The sequence below is a fragment of the Salvelinus alpinus genome, chromosome 1 (assembly GCF_045679555.1).
Source record: "Salvelinus alpinus chromosome 1, SLU_Salpinus.1, whole genome shotgun sequence".
Taxonomy (NCBI): Eukaryota; Metazoa; Chordata; class Actinopteri; order Salmoniformes; family Salmonidae; genus Salvelinus; species Salvelinus alpinus.
The window spans coordinates 109,687,301-109,703,874 of NC_092086.1; the positions used below are offsets into that span (position 1 = coordinate 109,687,301).

Below are 16,574 nucleotides of genomic sequence, written 5' to 3' on the forward strand. Positions count from 1 at the left end.
GTGAGACGGACTCATTTACCAGTACCTGATGAAGGGACGATTGGAGTGTGGAGACATTTGAAAGAAATCAAATACAATTTGAACCCAGGTCTGCTACATACCTCAACACACATGGGGGTGTGGCTATAGTGTCAAAGACATCCCCATTTACTCTTACTTGACACAATGACTCAATCACATGATCTAAAAGTAACCTAGACTCTTGGCACAGGAATATCCAGAATAACACAATCCCATGAACCTAACTAAGGAACCTTAGCAAGTCTTCATGACTCTTTGGAAATTTGTTTCAGATTCAAGGTTCCCGAGTACCATGTTCTCAGCTCTCACTTTCTGTGAAAAGTGGCCCAGCTAAGATGTCTGTCTGTCTCGGGCACTAAGCAGAGAGCCAGTTATCTCCCTGGTGGTTCTAGAGGGGTACGTCCCAAATGACACTATTTAGTGCACTGCTTTTGACCAGGGCCCATTGTGGAGCTCTGGTCAAAAATAGTGCATTATAGACAACAGGGTGCCATTTGGGTTGGTCTGACCTTAACCTGTCTGGTAGTGTGTAACCAGGGGTCAAGAGGAGGCAGAACACATAGTGATTGTGTCTGTGGCGTAAGGATACGGGACAGGACGGGCAGGGGTAGTGCTCTGGTCAGTGTTGTGTCAAAGGTTCAGGGTTACAGAGTTCCTGCCTGGCCTGGTTGCCGCCATGCTGAAGTGTTGTTTTGTTGCGAGAGCACGGTGTTCGTACACACTCACAAAGAGACGCACATAGACACAGAGCGTAGTACACACACACACACACACACACACACACACACACACACACACACACACACACACATGGTCCGACCCTGTCTGGGGTCCAGTGGGAGACTGGCCAGGGCACACAGCAAGCATCGGACGAAAAACAACGCCCACAAAAACACACAAGCTGTTTCTCTAAGCTGTCCACCTCTCTCGCTCTCTCTCTCACTCTCTCTCACTCTCTGTCTCACTCTCACGTCTCACTCTCACTCTCACTCTCACTCACTCTCTCACTCACTCACACACACCAGCCACTCTCTCACACCAGCCTCTCTCTCTCACACCAGCCTCTCTCTCTCACACCAGCCTCTCTCTCTCACACCAGCCTCTCTCTCTCACACCAGCCTCTCTCACTCACTCACTCACCAGCCTCTCTCACTCACTCACCAGCCTCTCACAATAGAGTTTGTTTCTCTCCTCACATTTTAAACACAACAAACGTTGTGCTTTTCTGGGGCAGTTTTCCCGGATCTGTCTCCAAGCTATTTTCATGTTTTAACGTTGGTTTCGCACAAAAACATTCAAAAACACTAAACACCTATTACTATTATTATTATGAACACAGAAAGGCCAGTCATCCTGTCTCCCGAGTCCTTTAAAATGTTTCATTATTTCAACATCGGTCTTGAGATTGAGACCAACTCTCCTCTGGTTCACTGACAGCAAATAAATAGAATAGGTAAACAACAGCCCTGTTTTTTCATGTGCTTTTAGGAAACAGTTACAACATACGATGACCTACTATAACAACCATTCATGGTTAGTCATGTTCATCCACTGGCACCAGGTCTGTTTTCTGGTGCTGTGTCTGACTTTGTGTTACAGACTGTGGTCCTCTTGTCCCCTGACCAGTCGGTTAGTGAAGACCCTGCTGTATAACTTCATCAGACCTGTTTTGTGTAGTGCTGTGGCTTAGTTTCTGTCACTGACCTCCTCGTCTCTGTCTCTGTTCTGCCAGTGTGTCCCTGACCAGTCGGTTAGTGAAGACCCTGCTGTATAACTTCATCAGACAGGAGAAGTGTCCTCCTCCCGCCACACACATCTTTGATCAGCAGTCCGACGGTGGAGGCCTGCTCTACGGCCTCGCCTCAGGGGTAGCAAGTAAGTACACGAAGGAGAACACTAGGGTTTCGTACCGTTATCCTGTTCCTGTACAGGGTTATACAGTATTATCGGCAGTGCACACAAGGGGGCGATATTTCTTTCTAAAAGTAAATATTTTGTAATAATATGCAAATTCCCATAGCGGATGCTAGCTAAATGCTAACAAGCACAAACTAATTGCAAGGACAGACACCCCAGCTCATAACATTATACAGCTATCTCAAAAGGTTTGCTGCACACACAAAACAATTATTAAACAGCAGGGATATTTGTTGTTGTAATTGTTGATGGTGTTGAAAATCATACCGTTGGTATTTCAAAATACCCCGGTATACCACCCAAGTCTGGCACACACATGCACAGCGATGCAGATACGTGTCTGTGCGGGCGCGAGTTAACTCACAGACACACGCAGACACGCACACACGCACAGACATGCTAACTCGCGCCCGCGCAGACACGCTAACTCGCGCCCGCGCAGACACGCTAACTCGCGCCCGCGCAGACACGCTAACTCGCGCCCGCGCAGACACGCTAACTCGCGCCCGCGCAGACACGCTAACTCGCGCCCGCGCAGACACGCTAACTCGCGCCCGCGCAGACACGCTAACTCGCGCCCGCGCAGACACGCTAACTCGCGCCCGCGCAGACACACTAACTCGCGCCCGCGCAGACACACGCGCAGACACACGCGCAGACACGCGCGGACACACGCGCAGACACACGCGCACGCGCAGACGCGCACGCACGCATACACGCAGACACACACACGCAGACGCACACACACGCAGACGCACACAGTGTTATATATGTGGTGAGGTTCTGTTATTCTGAGAGGACACCTATGACTGTAGCTGTACAGGGTTGATCAAGTAAGGGGAGACATCACCTCCCTGACTGTATACTCTGCCTCGTCTCAACATAAGTCACATAAATTACAAGATTGTAGGGTTAGACTCTCTCAGACATTAGTAGTGGAGGCAGAGGACAGCGCCAGAGAGACTTTACTTTCTCTGTCTGTCTGTCTGTCTGTCTGTCTGTCTGTCTGTCTGTCTGTCTCTCTGTCTGTCTGTCTCTGTCTGTCTCTGTCTGTCTCTGTCTGTCTCTGTCTCTCTCTCTGTCTCTCTCTCTGTCTCTCTCTCTGTCTGTCTCTGTCTGTCTGTCTCTGTCTGTCTGTCTCTGTCTCTGTCTCTCTCTGTCTCTCTGTCTGTCTCTGTCTGTCTCTGTCTGTCTCTCTCTCTGTCTCTCTCTCTGTCTCTCTCTCTGTCTCTCTCTGTCTCTCTCTCTGTCTCTCTCTCTGTCTCTCTCTCTGTCTCTCTCTCTGTCTCTCTCTCTGTCTCTCTCTCTCTGTCTCTGTCTCTCTGTCTGTCTCTGTCTCTCTGTCTGTCTCTGTCTCTCTGTCTGTCTGTCTCTCTGTCTCTCTCTCTCTTTCTCTCTGTCTCTCTCTCTCTTTCTCTCTGTCTCTCTCTCTCTTTCTCTCTGTCTCTTTCTCTCTGTCTCTGTCTCTTTCTCTCTGTCTCTGTCTCTGTCTCTCTGTCTCTGTCTCTTTCTCTCTGTCTCTGTCTCTTTCTCTCTGTCTCTGTCTCTTTCTCTCTCTCTGTCTCTTTCTCTCTGTCTCTGTCTCTCTGTCTCTCTCTCTCTCTGTCTCTCTCTCTCTCTCTCTCATATATATCCAGAGAGCTAGGATGCATTTCACTTTAATGAGCAGCTTTGAGGCGCTGTGTTGCCTGTTGTTTCCTCATTGTCAGACCAGGACAGTAATGTTAGACCTCTTCTCTGTCTAGATATTTTATCAATGTATGTAATGACTATGGCGGTGTGATGTCTTTGTTTTTTTATATTGGGTCTTTGTAGTTAGAGTTACTAAGAGTCCTCGCTCTGTGATCCCAGGCCTCCAGCCCAAATAGCATCTTTTTCCCTATATAGTGCACTACTTTTGACCAGGGCCCATAGGGTTCTGGTCAAAAGTAGTAGTTTACTACATAGGGAATAGGGTGCCATTTGGGACGCACTCCAGTTGTTTTAATGGAAAGTAGTAAAGTAGTACAGCAGAGTAAACCGATGATTGATGGTTCCTTTAGAGTCAGAACTCTGCCTGTAGTGATTGAGCTGTGGGAACCTCAGAGATGTGGCTGGTTAGGTTGTGGCTGGTTAGGATGTGACTGGTTAGGATGTGACTGGTTAGGATGTGGCTGGTTAGGATGTGGCTGGTTAGGATGTGACTGGTTAGGATGTGACTGGTTAGGATGTGACTGGTTAGGATGTGGCTGGTTAGGATGTGGCTGGTTAGGATGTGGCTGGTTAGGATGTGGCTGGTTAGGATGTGGCTGGTTAGGATGTGGCTGGTTAGGATGTGGCTGGTTAAGATGTGGCTGGTTAAGATGTGGCTGGTTAAGATGTGGCTGGTTAAGATGTGGCTGGTTAAGATGTGGCTGGTTAAGATGTGGCTGGTTAAGATGTGACTGGTTATGATGTGACTGGTTAGGATGTGGCTGGTTAAGATGTGGCTGGTTAAGATGTGGCTGGTTAAGATGTGGCTGGTTAAGATGTGGCTGGTTAAGATGTGGCTGGTTAAGATGTGGCTGGTTAAGATGTGGCTGGTTAAGATGTGGCTGGTTAAGATGTGGCTGGTTAAGATGTGGCTGGTTAAGATGTGGCTGGTTAAGATGTGACTGGTTAAGATGTGACTGGTTAAGATGTGACCGGTTAAGATGTGGCCGGTTAGGATGTGGCCGGTTAGGATGTGGCCGGTTAGGATGTGGCCGGTTAGGATGTGGCCGGTTAGGATGTGGCCGGTTAGGATGTGGCCGGTTAGGATGTGGCCGGTTAGGATGTGGCCGGTTAGGTTGTGGCCGGTTAGGTTGTGGCCGGTTAGGTTGTGGCCGGTTAGGATGGAAAACTACAGGACGCTCTCTTCCTCTAAGGGCTGGAGTGGAAACCTGCGATAAAAATATAAACCATCATAATACATGTTTTTTGCTGGCCTGGCCAGGGAAACCAGGAAGCCTGCTGACCCCAGACCCAGCTCTCTCTCTGGGTAGTCGGGATGATGGGGCCTGCGGGTTCAGGGCCTGGAACTGAGTGCTAGTGTATTTACTCCTGAGGTGCTGACCTGTTGCACCCTCTACAACCACTGTGATTATTATTTGACTCAGCTTGAAAAACAATCTGGCCTTAATGGCCCTGTACTCTTATAATCTTAACAAAGCACAGCCAGAAGAGGACTGGCCACCCCTCAGAGCCTGGTTCCCCTCTAGGTTTCTTCCTAGGTTCTTGCCTTTCTGGGGAGTTTTTCCTAGCTACTGTGCTTCTACATTGCTTGCTGTTTGGGGTTTTAGGCTGGGTTTCTGTATAAGCAAAAGGGCTGTATAAAATACATTTGATTGATAGATGGATTGGAGAGACTTTGGCCAGTGTTTTGTGGATGTGTTTTGTGGATGTTTTTTACTCTCTTCATCGTTCCAATCGTCCACTTCTGCATTACCCTAGTCTGTCTCTCTTCACACAAGGCTCTTCTCAGACCACTATTGGCTGCAGGGTAGGGTTCAGCAGGAGGTCAGACCAGTCTGTCTTGTTGATTTACAGCGGTGAAGGATCCTCAGACCTGTCTGTCTGTGTGTGGAGTTCTTGAGATAGCCCCATAATGTCTCCCATTCACAGTAGCGAAGAGGGCTGTGTGCTCACAGATAGATAGAAATAGACAGACAACACTGTAGCATTGGCCAGACTAGACAGGTGCCTTACTGTGCTAGTCTCTTCATTACTTACTTCCTCTGTCTGCTTTGTTATGATTCTAGAATGGCAGCTAGCTAGCTAAATCCGTTTACTGTCTGTCTACATGCCATGGCTGCAGCTAACCACAGTCTACAATGCACCCTGGTTGTAAATCAGGACTTTAGTACACTATTCACACTGATGTCTTTATGTAGGACAACGAGCCTGTTCTGTCCGACAGCCAAGCGGAAGAATGGATGGTATTTGTACGGCAGAGGACAGCCTATAGTCCCCTGGACAATCAGAAGGGATGTGTAGGTGGTACCACAGGGGTCTGGGCTGTTAACAGTGTTGTGGTTATTATTAAGGGTCTGATTTGGCCTCGGATCAGACGGGTTGTATTGGCATGTTGTGCTCTCCTGCCTCCCCTGCGCCTCCTGCTCTTCCTGGCTACGCACACACACACACACACACACACTCCTGCGCCAGGGAAATCTAGCGAAGGAGCGGCTTTCAGGAAGGAGGAAGGGGCCAGTTGGAACGCTCCTCATCAGACGAGATGGGACCGCTACTCAGAGCTCTGTGGGAGGGAGGTAGGGGAGGGAGGTAGGGGAGGGAGGTAGGGGAGGGAGGTAGGGAGGGGGGGAGGTAGGGGAGGGAGGGAGGGGAGGGAGGGAGGGGAGGGAGGTAGGGAGGGGGGGGAGGGAGGGAGTGGAGGTGAGGGAGGGAGGGAGGGGAGGGAGGGGAGGGAGGGAGGGAGGGGAGGGGAGGGAGGGAGGGGAGGGGAGGGAGGGGAGGGGAGGGAGGGAGGGAGGGAGGTAGGGAGGGGAGGGAGTGGAGGGAGGGAGGTAGGGGAGGGAGGGAGGGAGTTAGGGAGGGGAGGGAGTGGAGGGAGGGAGTTAGGGGAGGGAGGGGAGGGAGTTAGGGGAGGGAGGGAGGGAGGGGAGGGAGTTAGGGGAGGGAGGGAGGGAGTTAGGGGAGGGAGTTAGGGGAGGGAGGGAGGGGAGGGAGTGGAGGGGAGGGAGTGGAGGGGAGGGGAGGGAGGGAGGTAGGGGGGGAGGGAGGGAGACATAGATAGTGAGTGAAAGAGACAGGGAATGGCTGTTTTCTTCTCCCATAATGTATTTTTCATCCAAGAGGTCCATGATCATGAAATTGTCATATTTGCCTGGTGTGGTGCTTTATTTTCAAATGTTTCCTGTTCTTTTTTAGAACAGTTGAGTTCTTCCTAGGCCCATGCACTTTGTGTACCTGAAAGATCCAATTTCAGAATGACGTAAAAACAACAGCAGCAAACCGTGACAGGCAAAATCAAGCAAAGGGGAATGATGTAATTGTAGTGGTTAGAACATTGTTGTGATCATAAAGATGTAGAGATGGTCTCATTCATCTCTCAGCCTGACACAGGGCACGACGCGGGGCGCGACGCGGGGCACGACGCGGGGCGCGACGCGGGGCACGACGCGGGGCACGAGATAGGAGAAGAGAGGGATGAAACCAATTACAGGAGAAAGAGATGAGATACAACCATGAGTCAGTCAAACAGCAGAATGAGAGGGAACGGCTGTGTACAGACTCAGTGAGCATAGCCTGGCTATTGAGAGAGGCTGCCGCAGGCAGACCTGGCTCTCAAGAGAAGACGGGCTATGTGCACACTGCCCACAAAATGTGATGGAAGCTGAGCTGCACTTCCTAATCTCCTGCCAAATGTATGACCATATAAGAGACATGTTTCCCTCATATTACAGAAAGAATTGGTAAACAAATCCAATTTTGATCAACTCACATATCTATTTGGTGAAATACCACAGTGTGCCATCACAGCAGCAATATTGGTGACCTGTTGCCACAAGGGCTACCTGTGAAGAACAAACACCATTGTAAATACAACCCAACAGTGGTAGGTCTGATTACCACGAGACAGCCTAAAGGGTGGGGCCCTGGCAGGGGGGGGGGGCCAGGAAAATAACCTCTCTCTCAAAGTCAACAAAACGAAGGAGCTGATCATGGACAGTAGAGAGAGCACGCCCCCATCCACATCGATGAGGGTGAAGAGCTCTCCAGAGGGTAGTGCACAGTGCCTGCCCTCCAGTACATCTACAGCAGCTAGTGTTACAGGAAGGCCTAGAAGATAATCATGAACCTCTACCTCCTTAGCCACAACCTGCTACCATCTAGAAGGCGGAGACAGCACAGGTGCATCAAAGCTGGCACTAAATGACTGAGAAACAGCTTCTATCTCCAGGCCATCAGACTGTGAAATGGTCACTACTAGCCGGGCTGCTCAGTACCCTGTTACATTACAGCCTTATTCTAAAATGGATGAAATAAAACAAAATCCTCAGCAATCTACACACAATTCCCCATAATGACATCACAATTCCCCATAATGACAAAGCAAAAACAGGTTTTTAGGAATTTTAGCAAATTTATATAAAAAAATAAAAAAAAGCAGATACCTTAATAACGTAAGTATTCAGACCCTTTACTATGAGACTCGAAATTGAGCTCAGATGCAGCCTGTTTCCATTGATTATCCTTGAGATGTTTCTACAACTTGACTGGAGTCAACCTGTGGTAAATTCAATTGATTGGACATGATTTGGAAAGGCACACACCTGTCTATATAAGGTCCCACAGTTGACAGTGCATGTCAGAGCAAAGGTTGAAGGAATTGTCCGTAGAGCTCCGAGACAGTATTGTGTTGAGGCACAGATCTGTGGAAGGGTACCAAAACATGTCTGCAGCATTGAAGGTCCCCAAGAACACAGTGGCCGCCATCATTCTTAAATGGAAGAATTTCGGAACCACCAAGACTCTTCCTAGAGCTGACCGCCCAGCCAAACTGTGCATTCAGGGTAGAAGGGCCTTGGGGAGGTGACCAAGAACCCGATGGTCACTCTGACAGAGCTCTAGAGTTCAGGATCGACGCAAAGATGAACGGAGCAAAGAAGAGAGAGATCCTTGATGAAAACCTGCTCCAGAGCACTCAGGACCTCAGACTGGGACGAAGGTTCACCTTCCAACAGGACAACGACCCTAAGCACACAGTGGCTTCGGGACAAGTCTCTGAATGTCATTGAGTGGCCCAGCCAGAGCCCAGACCTGAACCTGATCGAACATCTCTGGAGAGACCTGAAAATAGCTTTGCAGCAACGCTCCCCATCCAACCTGACAGAGCTTGAGAGGATCTGCAGAGAAGAATGGGAGAAACTTCCCAAATACAGGTGTGCCAAGCTTGTAGCATCATACCCAAGAAGACTTGATGCTGTAATCGCTGCCAAAAGTGCTTCAACAAAGTACTGAGTAAAGGGTCTGAATACTTATGTAAATGTGATATTTCCATGTTTTATTTTTTTTATACATTTCTAAAAACCTGTTTTGGCTTCATCATTATGGGTTATTGTGTGTAGATTGATGTGTAAATAATACTATTTAATCCATTTTAAAATATGGCTATAATGTAACGAATTTGGCCTCAGAACAGCAGAGCAGCCTCAGTTCGTCGGGTCATACACTGTACAAGGTGCCGAAAGCATTCCACATGGATGCTGGCCCATGTGGACTCCAATGCTTCCCACAGTTGTGTCAAGTTGGCTGGATGTCCTTTGGGTGGTGGACCATTCTTGATACACACAGGAAACTGTTGAGCGTGAAAAACCCAGCAGCGTTGCAGTTCTTGACACAAACTGGTGCGCCTGGCACTTAATACCATATCCCGTTAAAATGAACTTAAATATTTTGTCTTGCCCATTCACCCTCTGAATGGCACACATTCTCAATTGTCTCAAGGCTTAAAAAACCTTCTTTAACCTGACACCAGCTCTGTCACTGGTACAGATGAACTACAATAGACAGACAGCATACAGGACAAGACATTCAACATGGATTTGAAGTGGATTTAACAAGATATCAACAAGGATTCACCTGGTCAGTCTGTCATGGGAAAATAAAGCACCACACCAGGAAAATATGCCGATTTCATGGACGTCTTGGATGAAAAATACGTTATGGGAGAAGAAAACAGCCATTCCCTGTCTTAATGTTTTCAACACTCAGAGTATTGTATGTTACCATGCCAGTAAAGCCCATTGAATTGAGAGAGGCAGAGCGAGTGACCGGCTGTCTGAATGGAAAACAAGAAGAGCCCATGGTCAAACAAAACAAGAGGAAGAGGGGCCCTTTATGGACATGGAGGGAGAGAGACTGAGTCTGAATGGATCGGTGGTCAGCGGTTTCCCTTAGATAAGTGTTCTTTGTTGGTGGCAGACGCCTATCAGCGGGCCATCAGAAGCCGGCCAGTCTCTGTCTCTGACTACTGTGTGTGTGTGTGTTTCCCTTTGTGTGTATGTGCGACTACTGTCTGACCGTTATCAGAGGTCAGAGTTATGCCTTGTCCTCTCTGTAAGCCCCCAGAGCCTCAGTGTCTGCTACTGCGTCGTCTCCTCCCTCTTTCTCTCACACACACACACACACACACACACACACACACACACACACACACACACACACACACACACACACACACACACACACACACACACACACACACAGACTAATAGATAGACGCCATATAGGATTTTGGCTGACTGGCTGTAGTCATGACGGTCACGTCCACAGACTGTCGTCTCTCTCCTTACTGAGATGACTGGAGCACAGACTGTCGTCTCTCTCCTTACTGAGATGACTGGAGCACAGACTGTCGTCTCTCTCCTTACTGAGATGACTGGAGCACAGACTGTCGTCTCTCTCCTTACTGAGATGACTGGAGCACAGACTGTCGTCTCTCTCCTTACTGAGATGACTGGAGCACAGACTGTCGTCTCTCTCCTTACTGAGATGACTGGAGCACAGACTGGAAACTGCCTGGTGTGTCCACATTGGAACAAATTGTGTAATGTGACAGACAGAGCTAACATGCCCTGCAGGCCTGGATGGACAGGCAGGCAGGCAGACGGGCAGGCAGACGGGCAGGCAGGCAGGCGGGCGGGCAGGCAGGCAGGCAGACGGGCATGCAGACGGGCAGGCAGGCAGACGGGTTGGTTAAGGCAGGCAGATGGGTTGGTTAAGGAAGGCAGACGGGTTGGTTAAGGCTCCCTTTTTTTCAGTTTGAAGCATTCTTTCCTCAGATTTTCCCATCAGTCATTTACCTCCAGCATGATCGTATGATCCTGTTTCACATGCCGCCACAGGACTGTGTGTGTGTGCGCGTGCCTGCTTAAAGATGTGTCTTACTCATAGCCCTGTGCCTGTATGATCTTTAGTTGGGCATTCCCAGGAAATCTCTGTCAGCCAGTCCCTTAGCCTGCCTCAGTCAGTCACACTATGTCTGTAGGCAGGGCTGTAGCCGACCTATGAATCTCTATTCATCAAACCAGTTTTTTATCAGCCCTCTTATTTGTCTCCATGGAAAGAAAGAAGAGATTGTTGAAGCCATCCAACCAGCTGCGTTGTAATTTCCCTTTTTACTGTATTACTGTAGGCTACCTAATGTTCCAACGCTCTGTGAGAAATGACAATCTAAGATGATTCCATCCAGACACCGTCTGACTGAGACAGTTGGCTTAGAGGACATTCCAAATGGTACCCTGTTTCTAAAGGGGCGGCAGGTAGCCTAGTGGTTAGAGTGTCGGGCCAGTAACCGAAAGGTTGCTAGATCGAATCCCCGAGCTGACAAGGTAAAATCTGTCGTTAACCCACTGTTCCCTGGTAGGCGGTCATTGTAAATAAGAATTTGTTCTTATACTGACTTGCCTAGTTAAATAAAGGTTAAATAAAAATTAAAAAATTGTCCAAAGTAGTGTACTAAATAGGGTTCCATTTCACTCTTTGTTGCCATGAAAACTATATAAGCTCTTGAAAATATATAAGCAGTGAAAACGGTTGGGCTGAATTCATGTACAGTAATACAGTGGCTTTCATCCCGTTGCTCCGGTTCTTTTGTATTTATTGAGTCGTGGTCGTCCGTGCTGGCAGACTTGCAGTAGTAATGTGTTGAACATCCTGTCCTGTTTGTTGTAGTTCATCTGTACTGGTAACAGAGCTGGTGTCAGTCTGTGCCTGTATTCTGACTTCACATTTGAAATAACCAGATGTTGGAACAAATGGTTTATTGGTTTAGAAAATAGACATTCATTTATTGAATATGTTGTGTATAATGCCATGTCCTTTCGGTGCTGCCAATGTAGCCTCTAAAGAGAAAAACATGCACGTTAGAGTTTGGATGCCGGAGATTTAACTGGGTTTTAACTGTCATTTACGCATTCAAATAATGTATTTTGTGTATTTGTTTGCCTTACAAAGTGCACATTGTAATGCTATTGAGAACTATTTCTACAGGAATGTATGTTACAAACGTACCTGTTTTAATCCTTGTTTATTGAAGAGGTGAATCATTTATTTTATTCCTGCTGCGTCAGGAGGCTTGGCAAGCTAGGTCCGTGATCTGAAGCACCATTTAAACTGGCCAAATCCCAGGGGTAGATAAATATTTTCCCGGAGTCAGATGAACTCGTGGATACCAATTTGTATGCGTGCAGTTTGAAGCATGCTAGCTGTTACCATAGACATCCAGTCATTGTGCTAAAGCTAGTTAGCGGTGGCTCGCGAAACAACCTCCTAACGTCCTTCATACTAGATGTCACTTAGCATGATTTCCTCAGAGGTCTGAAAGGGAAAAGTGAAAGGAAGAGGAAACATTTCATCCTGGTTATGAGTGAAGTTGAGTAGTGCCTGGTCTGCCAGTTCACGGTTGTCCTGAGGAAGTAGAGCAGAGCTTAGTCATGCCGAGGCCCGTCTCCCCGTCAGCGTGTCTGCGTTCCAAATGGTACCCTATTCTCTACATAGAGCACTACTTAGGGATTAGGGTGTCATTGGGGATATACAGACCTGTCTGTCTGTGTGTTCACGTGTCACTGTGCCAGTTTCGCCCCACAGTGTGTGTCGGTCCGCGCCAGACTGGCCCCACGGCACCATAGTGCCACCTGTCTAACTTCCTGTCCAGAACAAAGCAGCTGACAATGTAGAGGCACAGGAAGTGGTGCTCTGTGTGTGTGTGTGTACGTGTACCACCAACTGAATTTTGCTCTGCCCAGAGTACCCCTGAAGTACCCCCTAATGTGCATTTTACCAGTGAGGCTATGGTCTCATGAGTCTTCTCCAGTACCCCCTGTGGATAGACCAAGTACCCCTAGAGGTGCTAGTACCCCTGGTTGGGGACCACTGTGTTAGACTATATGGACCACTGTGTTAGACTATATGGACCACTGTGTTAGACTATATGGACCACTGTGTTAGACTATATGGACCACTGTGTTAGACTATATGGACCACTGTGTTAGACTATATGACCACTGTGTTAGACTATATGGACCACTGTGTTAGACTATATGGACCACTGTGTTAGACTATATGGACCACTGTGTTAGACTATATGGACCACTGTGTTAGACTATATGGACCACTGTGTTAGACCGTATGATACACTGTTAGACTGTATGAACCACTGTGTTAGACTATATGTCTGCAATTTAACAATCTAGTAATGTGTGGCTTGACATTTTGTTTCACATCAGAAGCTAGATTAAATCTGGTTTTAGAAGTAGGCTAGTAATAAAAATACGCTGACATAATCCAGAGTAAATTACGACCAGAAATGATGAGTGTAGATGAAGTACTGTTGCCAAGACCTGGACTATACAGTATGTATAGAGAATGTAGTCATTATGCTCTCTGTTGAATTGTCTGTCTCCATGGACACATATAGAAATGGATTCTGTGAGGCTCTGGCTGTGAATAGTTGGAATAGCAGCTAGAGCCCCTGTTGTCATAGTTGAGAGGAGACCAAACCAACTTATTAATACTATACTGCCTATGGCTCCACAGTGCATATATACAGGACATCAGGTCTGGGGGCCCGTATGTGTGTGTGTGTGTATGGACTGTGTGCACACGTCTGTGTACATCGTGTGTGTGTATCTACGTCTGTGTGTGTCATTATCACAAGGCTGTTTATTTACCGTGGGATGGCACGGCGTGCTATGTTCTGCATATTTCTCCTATCATTGGTTTATCATCACGGCTACCAGCCTCACAGCGTCTGTCTATAAGCTGCTGGCCCTCCGTCACCGTGTCTTAATTCATTTACTCTTCTGCAAATAAAACTAAGACTGGAAATATGTAAGCACAATGTGTCACTGTCTGTTATGTTACCCTCAAATGTGCATACACACACACACACACACACACACACACACACACACACACACACACACACACACACACACACACACACACACACACACACACACACACACATATATATATTCTGTCCCTGTCTGCTCACCCCTACCTCCCTTTCATGTTTCCAGTCAGAAAGTGTTCCTGGATACTGGGGTTTATGAAATTCCCCTCTGACCCTTTATGGGCCTCATTTATCAATCATGGCAGAAAGAATTTGTGTGTAAATAGTTTGTAGAAATTCAGCATTTACCAAAGATTTACAGTGCCTAGTATTCAGACCCATTGGCTTTTTCCACATTTTGTTAGGTTACAGCCTTATTCTAAAATGTATTACATCGTTTTCCCCCCACTCATCAATACCCCATAATGACAAACAAAAACAGTTTAAAAAAAAATTCTGCTAAGTTATAAAAAATAAACTGATATCATATTTACATAAGTATTCAGAACTTTACTCAGTACTTTGTTGAAGTACCTTTGGCAGCGATTCCAGCATCAAGTCTTCTTGGGTATGACGCTACAAGCTTGGCACACCTGTATTCGGGGAGTTTCTCCCATTCTTCTCTGCCAATCCTCTCGAGCTCTGTCAGGTTGGATGGGAAGCGTTGCTGCACAGCTATTTTCAGGTCTCTCCAGAGATGTTCGATCGGGTTCAAGTCCGGGCTCTGGCTGGATCACCCATGGACATTGAGACTTGTCCCGAAGCCACTCCTGTGTTGTCTTGGCTGTGTGCTTAAGTTCGTTGTCCTGTTGGAAGGTGAACCTTTGCCCCAGTCTGAGGTCCTGAGCGCTCTGGAGAAGGTTTTCATTGCTCTGTTCATCCTTGCCTCAATCCTGACTAGTCTCCCAGTCCCTGCTGCTGAAAAACATCCCCACAGCATGATGCTGCCACCACCATGCTTCACCGTAGGGATGGTGCCAGCTTTCTTCAAGACATGCCGCTTGGCATTCAGGCCAAAGAGTTCAATCCTGGTTTCATCAGACCAGAGAATCTTGTTTCTCATGTTCTGAGTGTCTTTAGGTGGCCTTTGGCAATCTCCAAGCGGGCTGTGGTGCCTTTTACTGAGGAGTGGCTTCCATCTGGCCACTACCATAAAGGCCTGATTGGTGGAGTGTTGCAGAGATGGTTGTCCTTCTGGAAGGTTTTCCCATCTCCACAGAGGAACTCTGGAGATCTGTCAGAGTGAGCATTGGGTTCTTGGTCACCTCCCTTGCCAAGGCCCTTCTCCCTCGATTGCTCAGTTTGGCCGGGCGGTCAGCTCTAGGAAGAGTCTTGGTGGTTCCAAACTTCTTCCATTTAAGAATGATGGAGGCCACTGTGTTCTTGGGGACCATCAATGCTGCAGACATGTTTTGGTACCCTTCCCCAGATCTGTGCCTTGACACAATCCTGTCTTGGACAATTCCTCCGACCTCATTCCTTCAACCTCATGGCCTGGTTTTTGCTCTGACATGCACTGTCAACTGTGGGACCTTATATAGACAAGTGTGTGCCTTTCCAAATCATTTCCAATCAATTGAATTTACCTCAGGTGGACTCAAATCAAGTTGTAGAAACAAGGATGATAAATGGAAACGGGATGCACCTGAGCTCAATTTCGAGTCTCATAGAAAAGGGTCTGAATATTCATGTCAATAAAGTATTTGTTTTTTATGTTTAATACATTTGTAAAAATGTCAACTTTTTTCGCTTTGTCATAATGGGGAATAGTGTGTAGATTTATTAGGAAGTTTTTTTGTTTATTGCATTTTAGAATATGGCTGTAACGTAACAAAATGTGGGAAAAGTCAAGGGGTCTGAATACTTTGCGAAGGCACTGTAGGAGCTCAAATAGGTAAAGAAAACCATTGGTGTACGAAACGTGATACAACTTGTGTGGGAGGGAGCTGTGACAAGGAGCTGGGTTGGAAGATGGTGTGTAGGTAGGTAGGTAGCTTGACCTGGTAAACAAACCACTTCCAAGGTGTCAGAAACATGAATACAATCTTGTGAGTGTGTAGGCTGTTACTGCTGTTTCTGCTTTACTGACACCATCACTTGTTGTTGAGGTCATCTCCTATCGTATCGTCCACCGTTAGCCTCAGACCCATATCAGCAGTACAGATGTCTTCATATCGTCCACCGTTAGCCTCAGACCCATATCAGCAGTACAGATGTCTTCATATCGTCCACCGTTAGCCTCAGACCCATATCAGCAGTACAGATGACTTCATATCGTCCACCGTTAGCCTCAGACCCATATCAACAGTACAGATGTCTTCATATCGTCCACCGTTAGCCTCAGACCCATATCAGCAGTACAGATATCATCCACTGTTAGCCTCAGACCCATATCAGCAGTACATATGTCTTCATATTGTCCACCGTTAGCCTCAGACCCATATCAACAGTGCAGATGGTGTTTGAGCAGGTAGTACTCCTGGATGACGTCCTGTCTATGATGTCATGCCTATGATGTCATGCTAGTGTCTCGTCCATGTTGGTGTTTACGCGCTTCAGCACTCGGCAGTCCCATTCTGGGAGCTTGTGTGGCCTACCACTTCGTGGCTGAGCTGTTGTTGCTCCTAGACGTTTCCACTTCACAATAACAGCACTTACAGTTGACCAGGTCAGCTCTAGCAGGGCAGAAATTTGACAAACTGACTTGTTGGAAAGGTGGCATCCTATGACGGTGCCACATTGAAAGTCACTGAGCTCTACAGTAACGCCATTCTTCCGC

At 47.5% G+C, this 16,574-nt stretch overlaps 1 protein-coding gene across 3 annotated transcripts in view; it reads left to right on the forward strand.

The window, feature by feature from the left end:
* Positions 1-16,574, forward strand: part of dym (dymeclin) — a 236,771-nt gene that overhangs the window by 51,356 nt on the left and 168,841 nt on the right. For all 3 annotated transcript variants that reach the window (XM_071340876.1, XM_071340858.1, XM_071340867.1), the window contains exon 8: positions 1,754-1,896. In XM_071340876.1, coding sequence (XP_071196977.1) covers positions 1,754-1,896 — 143 coding nt within the window. The remainder of the gene's footprint in view (positions 1-1,753; positions 1,897-16,574) is intronic.